Genomic DNA, 12724 nt, shown 5'->3' with positions numbered 1-12724 from the left:
GACGTCTCTAGATTGGCTGTCCACATGTCAGATGACATGACGCAATAATTTGCCCAAAAGGAGGCTATGCCATTTTTTATCTATAAATATTACTTCTTATAAGTTAATATTGAGCATTCAAATTATATTTTTAATAGTTATTATTAGATTTATATTAAATGCCATATTTAATGAATTTTCAAATACGTTTAACCTTGAAATTATCAATTTAAATTTTTCACTAAAAAACTACTTTAAAAATCAGGAAAAAAACCACTCAAATAAAGCCTTGATTACTACTCAAATAGCCATTTTATTTCCACTAAGTAATAGGCTATGATCTTTATTAGTCTTTAGCAACTAGGCAGATGAGGAATATTGGTTGTCTTAATTCCACATCTTTCTAAGTTCATAAGCTCTTCAAAAGATAAAAAAACCCACTTGTTCCAATTCATTTTCCTTTTCTAATAGACAAATGATAACAGCATTACAAATTATTTCATTGTCCATTTCATGCTACATGAACAAAGTTACATTCTCTCATTTTTATCTTTGCTGCCACAGTAACCATATTTTGATGCTCCAAACTTTATACTAAAATCGAGAAACTCTGCTTAGCTGACATAATTTATGGAGGACAAAATTATGTTAACCAATTCACAGCCATTAATCGGAAAAAAAAATACTAATCTTCCTTCTCTCCTGCTGTTGGGTCTTTCTCAGGTTCAGAGCTTACAACAGGCAAGCTTCTTTTGTACTGCTGTGATGCCAGTCTCCTCTCAAGAGGCGTCTTCCTCTTACTGACAACAAACCTGTTCACTCCCTTCCTCATTGGCATAATTTGGGGGAAATCTTCATCAGGTATCTGGCTAAGTTCTGAGATATCCTTGATTTGAGCAGCCCGGCGAAACCATCGCTCAGCCTTTGCTTCTTCAGACATATCCAATGGATCAGGCTCTTTCACACAAGATCCTTCCAAGCTCTTACCTGAATAACCATAATTCCCATTCAGACTCTGGTCTTGAGCAGGCAATCCATTGTTCGCCTGAGGAAATCCACTACTAAAACCTTCTCTGCTGTTGTTCCATGTACTACTTGATACCGGATGTGGATTTGCAGAGGCTCCAGGAAACGAAGTGCTGCTGTTATTCCATCCTAAACTTGACGCCTGGTTTGAATTTGCAGGATATCTGTGATATGAATCAGCACTGTACCCGACATGAGAATTGTTGCTGGTCATGGAGCTCGTAGATGGCTCAGTAGATGAATTTGTGTTGGGCCAACCAAAAGATGTATTGCTGGTATTCCAAGAGTTGCTGGATGGTTGGGTTGATTTCATAAAATTCTCGCCATATGGAGTATTGTAATTGTTCCATGAGTTGTTGGGTGCCTGAGGTGAATATGCAGTGGACGCACCATAAGAGTTAGTAGATGGTTGCTTTAATGCCTCATTGAATCCACCAGGTGAAGTATTGTGGTTGTTCCATGAGTTACTGGGTGGCTGAGATGAATTGGAAGTAAATGCAGTTTGAGATGCATTGCTGTATCCATCATATCGAGCACTGTAGTTACCCCGATAGCCGCTGGGCGGTTGAGATGAATTTGGAGTGGATTCAGTAGAAGATATGTTGTTGTTAGACCAGGAGTTACTTGAGGGCTGAGTTGAATTTACAGTATTGTAGTTGCTCCATAAGTCTCTGGGTGGTGGCTGAGATGGATTCACAATTGATCCACCATAAGGTGTACTGTTGTTACTACTTACAGTGCTAGATTGTTGGGCTGAATTCCCATTGTATCCAGCAAAAGAAGTATTGTAGTTGTTCCATGAGTTGCCAGGCGGAGGAGATGACTTTGCAGTGGATCCACCATAGGATGCCCCGCTCTTTGTCCATAAGTTACCAGATGGTTGGGTCGGCTTCCCAGTGTATCCGCCATAATAATTAGTGAAGTTATTTCCCAGGGGGCTAGTTGGCTCACTCGAATTTATAGAGCCATAAACAGCATTGCTCTCATTCGGTATCTGTGCATTAGATATACTGCTAGTCTGAATTCTATTCCATGATTCTACATTCTTGTCCAAAACGCTAGTGGAAGGCTGAGCTGGATTTTTGATAAAAGGGTCATTAGGTGTGCTTATACGGCTAGTTTGTGATGATCGGGTCACCTCAGGTCCTTGCTTCTGGTTGAATATGCTGTTTCCGTATTCTTTGTCAGTAAAGTTACACGAAGCATTCAGCTGACTTTCTGATGCGGCAGATGATCGACCTGGAATCCTATACAAACTATGGTTAACGCGGTAGTAAAAAAAGAAATTTGAGCCACAAGAAATCTAAAGGTGAAGATAAGAGCATATTAATTAATTTTAAAGACATAAGAATATATATATATATATATATATAGAGAGAGAGAGAGAGAGAGAGAGAGAGAGAACTGTGATTGGGTTTAAAGGAAAAAAAAAATTACTTACCATAGAAAAATGAATAAAATCACGAACTCCATTATAGAATGATTAAAAAAATAGAGTTATCTTCGAAGAAAACGCAAAAGAAAAAAACTGTAGACTAATTGATACCTACTGACATTTGTAGACTTACAGGAAATATATAAAAAAATTAAAAAAAAATTGATATAGCCCTGATTGGATTTTAAAGGAAGAAAGGTTACTTATTATAGCAAAATGAATAAAATCATGAACTCCATTATAGAATTATTCAAAAAATATAATTATCTTTGAAGAAAACGCAAAAGAAAAAATTTTAGACTAATTAATACCTAGTAAGATTTGAAGACTAAGGCTTCGTTTGCGACAGCTTTTTTATTGCTACTTAAAGCGGCTTTCTAGCACAAAAAATTTAAATTTTGTACTAAAAAGTCACTTTAAGAAGCAGCGAGAAAGCCGTCCCAAACGAAGTCTAAAATGAAAATATAGGTGAATTTTATGAAGACTAGAAGGATCTGAAATGATTGGGAAAAAAAGTGTTTTGATATCATGCTTTAAGAACACAGGTGCTGGTAAGCATTGTTGTATGAAAGCAAATTTAAGAGCTATTTAATTAAACTGCGATAAAGCGCAATTGAACTGTCGGGAAAAGAGCTGAGGGCATGAAAAAACAATTAGATTTAGAGCTTGAAAATCTACAATGGATTAAACTTTTGTGCTACGAGCCAATTTGGCTTGTTGCAAGTGGGTTGCACCGTAAAGTAAAATTTCTGTAAAATAAACATGAATAATTTTGCCCCACATCTACTTTGCAACAAATTCTTGAAGAAAATGAAAATTGAATTTTGCTTGCTTCATCAACTTTAGTTTGAAATAAGCACACAAAAAAAACTTTATCAGTACTTTAAGAACATTTTCAAAGAACTAAATATCCCACACGGCAAGGAACAGGAAAATCATGACAGTAACAAAGCCATCTTCATATTATTTGTGTCTTCATATCATTATTGTTGAACTAGACAAATCATATGATCAAAAAAGCCCAATGAGCATTAAGGAGAAAAGGTTGACTATAAAGAGAATGTTTAAATTATTAAAAATAAATATTATAGAATAATTAACAGCATTTGAATAGTTATAGAGTATGATAAATATAACATTAACATTACATAGGTATGTTTTAAATAAGTAATCGATACCCATAAAAGACGTATCAAGCGAGATACCTTCATGTACGCTATTTGAATATATAATTATTATAGGCTAGATCTCTTATGAATTAAGGGAAAGATTAAAATAATCGAGAACGTTTTTAAATAGAAATAACTTTAGATTACTTAGAAAAAGTTTAAACATATGGCCTGAATTTGGTGATTATGAAATATAATAATCATCAAAGAATAACACAAAAAAGATTAAGTGATGTCAAAATTTTAAAATTAGATTATTTATAAAATTAAATATTAAAAGGAGAATGAAAAATTTTTAAATTAGCAAAACTGATCAAGTCGCCACATGGACGGCAACTTAGTATTTTTTTATTATGTTAAGTGTAATACTTAATAGAAGTTCCCCAACATCATCCTCAAAGTTCAGTAAAAGATGCTTCTCCCCACCCTTTGCATTCAACGGATAATACTTCTCCACAGACTGTTTAAAAATCACAAGCCTGTTTAGTTTCCCAACATTACTCAGCAGTAATGACTTCTCAAACATATGTTCTTTCTCACAATTCATACTCCATTCCTTCACCAAGCTATTGATTTTGATGGCAATGGTAGAATTCCAAAATTGTTCTGTTTGTTAAATGAAGTGGTTTGCACGCATTGTAGGAGGAAGCAGAAAAAGAAAGAACTGTGTGCAAAGTTTCTGAAGATGAGAAAGTTGTGTTGAAAAACAAGCACATATAAAATGAAATAATACCAAGTCTCCACATGGACGGCAAGGGCAAGTCACGGTCCACATGGCAACTTTGTTTGTTTTACTAATTTAAATTTTTGCTATCTTTATTTTATATTTAAATTTATAAATAAATTTATTTTAAAATTTTGCCTTGTGTTCTGAGGTATGATACATTTAAGATCATAAATCAATAATATGTTAGAGCAATCCAAAAATAGTTGAGTTTAGTTAAGTTACCTTTTTATAAAAACAGATGCATCAACCAAAAAAAAAAGTTGGGCACAAGATGATGATGTAGCGATTCTAAGAATAACTTTGAGTTATTTGAGTAACAATATAATTTTAAAAAATTATAAATATTAAAGGATGTTAATTATTGGAGAAGAATTTGTACTCAATTTTAAGGAGAGCGGAAATGCATGTAATATTGATAATTATTGGGGCATCAAACTATGAGTTCATATGATTAAATTCAAAGAGGCTAATAGAACAGAACAAGAAACAAAACATATATCTCAAAGCTAAAGAGTGACTTAAATTTATCTAGCAAGGGAAGGTGGTGCATATGGCATAAGGACAGAGAGGAGAATAATTAATGATTACCTGCTATAGGCCTGAATCTAAAGCCCCAAGGCCTAGGAGTAGAGATAGTGGTAACGAATCTAAAGGAAGAGATAGCGGAAGAGACTGAGAGATGTTGGAGATTATTATGTAATCAGTCATAACCCTCCTAAAAAAATAATATCAGAACCTATGGAGGTAGCACTAAGATAAGAAGAAAAAGTTCGATCAATTGTGAAAACATGCAGAGTAGTAGGGGTAATCGAATTTCTCTAAAAAATGTTCAGGAATATGATTGGTGTGGCTAAAATGAGGATAAAAAGAAAAGTATTGAAATCGATCGCCACTAGCCCAACGGCCATGTACAAGACATCACCTGCCACTCCTAGAACCCAAAGCTTAGTTTGGGTCAATGACGAACTCAATGATCCAAAGAACTCTAGAGAACAATTGCAAGGTCAAAAATAATTGATTATGCCATTCATTAAGTGTATAAATTGTAGCGAAGCACAAAAACCAAAGATAAATAGGCAACAAGAAATTTTTTTGGACTACTTGTGTCAAATAATCAATCAATAATGATGCGGAAGTACTAAAGTAACTCATGCTATTTCCCTATCAACATACCATAGTACTACTAGTTCCGCATATCATTTTGTTGGCCAAAAAATAATCTCAACAAGCATATAGATAAAAGGGAATTTGCTTTCCTGAAAACAGATCTAATATTCTAATGTAAAAAAAACTTGCAAATCTCCTTAGTCTGGTCTTAAAACATGATGGAAATAACAAGTGATAGAAGATGATTGTGCTATTTCCATTTCATCCAAGAGTCTTTTTCTGAATTGTGCATCCAAGCTCAATATTTTGATTAAATAAAGTTACTGCTTTTTGCACAGAATCAAATGGCTTTGTATATGTCTTCACCACATTTCCTCTTAGTTCAAGGATTCAGAAAACAAATAGCATTGTATAGGAGCTTGATAGATCATGAAAAATCTTCTGGCTGTAGTTACCTCTGAGTATTAGTCTAATCAATGCCAGATGAGGGTATGACGTTTAAGCAGCCAGCGATGACATGCATAAACAAGTATCATGTATATGTCATAGTCATAGGGAACATTGGCAACTGCTATTGTTGATTTGTTGTCTCAAACTTCCCATAGATGATTTTAAAAGCATTTCAGAAGCTCTCAACTCTATTGGTATTGTCAATTTTATAATGACACATTCACAATCATTATTACCTGCATCTGGAGGTCAATTTGGTTCTCCATCGTAAGCTGCTAACGACTTTATAATTGATTTGAAGGTAGGTGAAATTGATATAGAACACTCAATTCGTGAGTCTATATCTGTGAATCTGTTACTGTCATCATTTAAACTGAAGAAACGTAGTCCAACTGATCTTCAATATGGACTTGCCCTTTGCCATAGCTAGCATTTATTTGAATTTTATTTGCAAGCTTGTAGTATTCTACTTTGTTCTCCAAATTGTATGCATTTAACGCCCGAATTGTTCAAACCATAATTGCATACGGCTAGATAAGTCTCCAAAATGATCATATTGCATGTATTTATTTTAATCAATTGCTCATATGTTGTTTGCAATCTTCAACTTGATGTGTTATTCCAATTCTTTATTTCTATTTCGAACAGGATGCTGCCAAGGAAGCTATCAACAGCGTGGTTATTGGCATATTTGAAATTCAACAGACTTGTTGGACTAAGGATTGGGGCTGCGATTGAACAGTGAGCAAAGACGTATGAATGGATTGTAAAAGTTGCGAGATGACAGGCGCAAGGTGAGTAGGTTGCATGCAAAGGTTAATGTTGGGAAGAGGATTGGCGAGATCAAACATCTATGAAGAGGGTGACTACTGCGTAGGGTAGGATTTTTCATTACTCTAATCCCACATTTAGGAGAAATGTTTTCATCCATATCTTATTCACTAGAGAACCCCATTGCTTACAATAGAGGGATGAGAAAAACATTTAAAAAACACAACCAATTAAATATACATCACTCCCTTTGTTTAGAGAACTCTCCTATTTTATTGTTTCCCTACAATAAAAATGATGATGATAATGGGTCAACAATATGTTTATAACTTTTTTATGTTAGAAATGAAAATGCATATAATGTATATTCAAGTATTTTTGTCTATGTTATTTGCAAATGACATAATTCTCCTTAGTGAGAACTTCATTGAGATAAACAAATTAGAATGACAAAACATTTTTAAAAGACAAGAATATGCAATTTTAGCTTAGGATTATTAAAAAAAGAATTAAATAAGCAATTTTAGCAGGTATGAAATTGAAAACTATTAGTCACCTTTTTTTGAAAAAGCAAGTGAAATCAACCTGTCATAGCTTTAAGTTCATCATAATAGAAATATGAATATTCATAAAAGGATACAACTTTTAGTATTAACGTTGATTGTTGAATGAGATGTACATCAAAATTAATATATGATAAAAGTAAAATATAGAAACTTGAAGATATTTTTATACTATTTTAAATAGATCAATATAAAGAGAAGAGAAATTATTTGAATTTGTATGCTTCATTGGATCTTTGGATGGACTTGCCCCTCTATTTATATAGCAAAATTCATGATTATAATTGACAAGTTCTACCTATGAAAAATGAAAATAAAGGATGATATTCTATAACTTGCACAAATTTATTTCCCTACATCTTATTTTGCTATGCTAGTAATAATTGAGTTCAAGGCACATTTTTCATTTTATAATCATATTCAATAACCAAAAGCAATTTAAATGAGAATTTAACTCTTAATAAGACACAATGGAGTAAAAAAATTTATGTAGCCGACTACACGTAGTTGGAGAAAGGCTTGTTGTTGTTGTTGTATTCAATAACAAAAAGTGCACCTTGCTTGGGTGTTAAGAATTTTTTAGGTTGAAAAAAATGAGAACATTAAAATGAATGTGCGATAAAATAAGAAGGATAAATTAAAAATGAATATGATGAAGAGATGGTGGGAATAACATCTATCAAAAATGTGGTGAAAATATAGATTTTGATGGTTTGAGCATGTTCAAAGGAGGATGAAACATGCACCAATAATACATACAGATAAAATTAAAAAAAAAAAGGACAAAAAATTGGGAGACCAAATGTTTATAGAAGTCGTCCAAAAATATTTACCCAATATAAAAATAGCATTTCATGAAGAACTCATTAAGAATGTGGAGAATGAATATTCAAAAAGTAAACTGCAAATAATTGAGATAAGGCTTATGATACTGATGATTAGCATATCATTCAACAAGTCCGCCACTAAATTCATAATATTAAGCCCTTCTAACCACAATTTACCAAACACAAGAACTTACATTATGTACTAAAGCAGTAGTTAGTGAACAACATAACAAAGCAACATTCCACAAACATATTAAACATGAGATTTTATTTCCATGTTTAGCGACATCAAATTTGAGGAAAGCATCCGAAAATGGAGCAATGGATCCAGAGGAGCGGACCACCGAACTAGGCATATCAACATCAGCTTACTAAAGGCCATGTCTAACTACATTCATGGCAATTCATCTTCCAAACAAAGTTTGTGTGAGTTACCAAAACAAAGGAAAATGCAGTGACTAAATTAAACACATCAAAAAGACTACTTAGGGACTCTCCGCGCCGCCTTTCATTTTTTGACGAGAAGAGTTTTAACGGATTTAAGTTCCAGGTAAATTTTTAGAAGGTAGATTTGATTTTAGATAAGACAACACCCATAGATTTCGCCGTCATTTTGCGAGGACTTTATAATCTGAGAGGTGACATGATTGTAATTTGAAATATGGTCCCCTCCGGTTGAGATTTTCAGTCAACACGATCAATCATCGAGGTGACATGATTGACATTTGAAATATATTTGTATTTTGTACAAATTTGGGAGGTATCTTAAAAGTTTGGGATCCCCTTCGGTTGAGATTTTTTGTCAACACGGCCATCATCGGAGTTAAAAATGATCAGTTATTTTAACCTTGTTAAGTTGTTAATTTTGTTCACCCGCTAACAGAGGATCAGGTTTAACAACTGATGATTATGCAAACGCTAAAACCAAAGGCTTATGCTTTATGACAAGTTTCATCTAGGGAACTTTTGAAGGGCTATGGTAGATTTGTGATTAATCGTTCGTTTGCTAATTCAAGTCATTTCGGCTCCAGTCCTTATGAGGAGGATAAAATTTGAATATTTGAATCGCGTAGCATTCTCGAATCTTGAATTTAAGAGTTCAAAGCAACGGCCGGAGCACATGCGAGATTTATATTAGTATATAAATCAGGATTATTATAGGCTATTACCTTATGTCCGCTCGTACAAGCGGGTAATGGATCCGAAAGCTTGAAGATAAATTAGGCTTCTTTTAATAATAGATAAGAGAGACATCTAGTTCATTTAACTCATGCAAGTTTATCATTTAGCATAGTTCATAGGTGATGTTTACTTGACATATAGTAGGAGATCTGATTGGGACATCAGTTGGAAAGTCTACCGTCAACGTGGCAATAGATCAACGGCCACGATTTATCCGATGTACTTTTGAATCTCATTGTTAGACCAAGGTTATGTTAGAAATTACTTCGCATGCAACGCTTTGATTTTCTTAAATGCTTTGATGTCGCTTAGTCTCTTGCGTAGCTTAGCATAAGCAAAAATGACCACTTATTAGTTTTATTTTGTAGTTTTAATCGCTAATAACGAAAATCCAAAATTGCTCTTTAATTATTTTGTGCAAGTTTCCTGTTTTGCATATAGTTCTGCATCTTTTAGTATCAGAGCATGGTTAGGCTAGGAATTTCTTTCTAGAATACTTCTTAGGGTGCTACCTAACTATTGTGTCTAGTTTCTGCATACATAGCATTGTTAGATTCATGTTAAAACTCATTTTATGCTTGTTGTCCAGAAAATCCTGCACCATTTAGTGAGTTATAGGTTCATCTTTTAGTCGTCTAAGTGCTGTCCATCACTTACCTACCTCACTAATTGCCTAGGGAACCTTAGCCCTTTTGTTTAGATTGCTGTCCTTGTGATTTATGCACCTTCTGTGGTCATCTTAAGTGTGTTTCTTAGTGGTTAGCTGCTGTCTTCTCTCTAGATCCCCTCCTAAGTCACCCTTTGTGTCTAGAAATGGACCCAGAACAATTAGGAAGGACTTTAGACCTCTTGGTAGGTCAGATGAACACCATAAGCCAGCAGTTGAACGAAAATCAAGCTGACCTAGCGGAGTTTCGTAGGAACACCACTGAGAGATTTGACACGTTAGAGCAAGCTAGAGAAAACCCGATTCCCTACACCCCCCTTCTAGACCTCCGTCCATGTATGGGGATGACGTCTACCACGATGAGGGACCCCCTCGTGCCCATCATCGCGCTCCCCAATATGGACATAACCATCCTCACGACCCTGATGTACCACTCATGAAAAATATCAAAGTGGATGCTCCTACCTTTGATGGCACACTCGATCCCCAGCATGCAGTTTGCTGATATATTCCCTGATGATATCCCAGTAGATTACCTCCACTTAGGGATATTTAGCATGTCATAGACTTTGTTCCTGGAGCCTCCCTCCTGAACTTACCCCATTATCGCATGAATCCTACTGAGCACGCTGAGCTTAAGAAGCAGGTAGAGGAGTTACTGCAGCGATGTTTCATCAAGGAGAGTCTTAGTCCCTGTGCGGTACCAGCCCTTCTTACCCCTAAGGATGGAACTTGGCGGATGTGTGTTGATAACAGTGCTATTAACAAGATCACCGTAAAGTACCGTTTTCCGATTCCGAGGTTAGATAACATGCTAGATATGATGTCTGGTGCCACATTTTCTTCAAAGATAGAACTGAAGAGTGGATACCACCATATCCGACCCGGGGATGAGTGGAAGACCACGTTCAAAACGAAAGATGGCCTTTATGAGTGGTTAGTAATGCCCTTTGGTTTGAGTAATGCCCCTAGTACTTTTATGAGGGTTATGACTCAGGTGTTGCGTCCCTTTATGGGTAAGTTTGTTATCGTCTACTTTGATGACATACTTATCTATAGCCATTCAGTTGATCAGCACCTGGACCATCTTAGACAGGTTTGTCATGTCTTGAGGAAGGAGAAGCTTTATGCCAATCCTAAGAAATATACTTTCCTCGTAGACCGTGTCATCTTTCTAGGATTTATCGTGTCTGCACAAGGGGTTTCTACCGACCCCGAAAAGGTTAGAGCCATAGTTGACTGGCCCATTCCACAGAACATCCGGGAAGTTCGCAGCTTCCACGGACTAGCTACCTTCTATAGGAGATTTATCCGGAATTTCAGCACCATTGTATCTCCTATCACTGATTGTATGAATAAAGGTGATTTTCATTGGACCCCGGCTGCCACCAGAGCATTCGATAAGATTAAGAACCAAATGGTTGAGGCCCCAGTGATGAGACTTCCTGACTTCTCTAAAGTCTTCGAAGTGACCTGCGATGCTTCGGGGGTCGGAATTGGAGGAGTCCTCTCCCAGGAGGGTCACCCTGTAGCATATTTCAGCGAGAAGTTGAATGATATTAGGCAGCGTTACTCCACTTATGACAAGGAATTCTACGTCGTGATCCAATCCCTTCGCTATTGGCAACACTACTTGCTCCCGCAAGAGTTTGTCATCTTTTCGGATCACGAGGCCTTGAGATACATTAATTCTCAAAAGAAGCTGAATGCCCGACATGGCCAATGGGTAGAATTTCTTCAGGAGCACACTTACACTCTTAGGCACAAGGCTGGGGTTGAGAAGAAAGCTGTCGATGCTCTCAGCCGTCGAATGATGACTGCTCTTGAGTTGAGAGCGGAAGTTGTGGGTTTTGATCAAATGAGGATGGATTATCTTGAGTGCCCAGACTTCAGGAAGATTTACTCTTCCCTGTCCACAGGCAGCACGCGCCTTATGGACGATTTCCTATTGGAGGATGGTTACCTTTTCAAAGCCCAAAAGCTTTGTATCCCTAGCACCTCTCTTAGTGAATTCCTTGTGTGGGCACTGCACGTTGGGGGCCTCGCTGGACATGTTGGGAGAAGACGAATAGACGATTGAGGCCGTTGAGTACCGTTTCTATTGGCCGAGCCTTAAGAGAGATGTTGGTAGGAAGGTTGCTAGGTGTCACATGTGTCAGTTAGCCAAACAACGTAAACAGAACATTGGCCTTTACACTCCGTTACCTGTGCCTAGTTGTCCTTGGCAGGACGTTAATATGGATTTTATTTTAAGCCTGCCAAAGAAACTGCGCATGAATGATGCCATATGCGTAGTCGTAGATCAATTTTTCAAAATGGCTCATTTCCTCCCTTGTTCCAAAACATCTGATGCCTCTCACATCGCCAAGCTATATTTTAATGAGGTCGTCCGCTTGCATGGTTTGCCCAAAACCATTGTATCAGATCGAGATGTAAAGTTCACGAGCTACTTCTGGAAGACCTTGTGGATGAAGATGGGTACCAAGCTGCAATTTCCATTGCCTTTCACCCACAGACTGATGGTCAGATAAAGGTAGTTAACAGGAGTTTGGGAAATTTGTTGCGTTCTTTAGTTGGGGATAATATTAGAGATTGGGACACTATCCTACCCACTGCTGAGTTTGCGTACAATAATTCTGTCAACCAAACCACGGGTCTAAGTCCTTCTGAGATTGTATATGGGTTTAAGCCTAGACAGCCTTTAGATCTGATTCCTACGAGTTCTAGGTATAGGATTTCCGAGTTGCGTCTGCATTTGCATCTCATCTGCATGAACTGCATAAGGAAATTGCACAAAATATTGAAAAGAGCAACAAAGATT

General features: G+C 36.3%; 1 protein-coding gene across 1 annotated transcript in view; it reads right to left on the bottom strand.

Moving 5' to 3' along the window:
- Nucleotides 1–405: 405 nt before the first annotated feature.
- Nucleotides 406–12724, bottom strand: part of LOC110115967 (zinc finger protein VAR3, chloroplastic) — a 31769-nt gene continuing 19450 nt past the window's right edge. Inside the window, exon 4 of the mRNA XM_028694906.1 lies at nucleotides 406–2252. Within this exon, the coding sequence (XP_028550739.1) occupies nucleotides 665–2252 (1588 nt within the window). The 3' untranslated portion in view covers nucleotides 406–664. The remainder of the gene's footprint in view (nucleotides 2253–12724) is intronic.

Source organism: Dendrobium catenatum, unplaced genomic scaffold, assembly GCF_001605985.2.
Source record: "Dendrobium catenatum unplaced genomic scaffold, ASM160598v2 fragScaff_scaffold_594, whole genome shotgun sequence".
In the NCBI taxonomy this organism is placed as follows: Eukaryota; Viridiplantae; Streptophyta; class Magnoliopsida; order Asparagales; family Orchidaceae; genus Dendrobium; species Dendrobium catenatum.
This window is presented reverse-complemented; position numbering and strand designations above follow the sequence as displayed.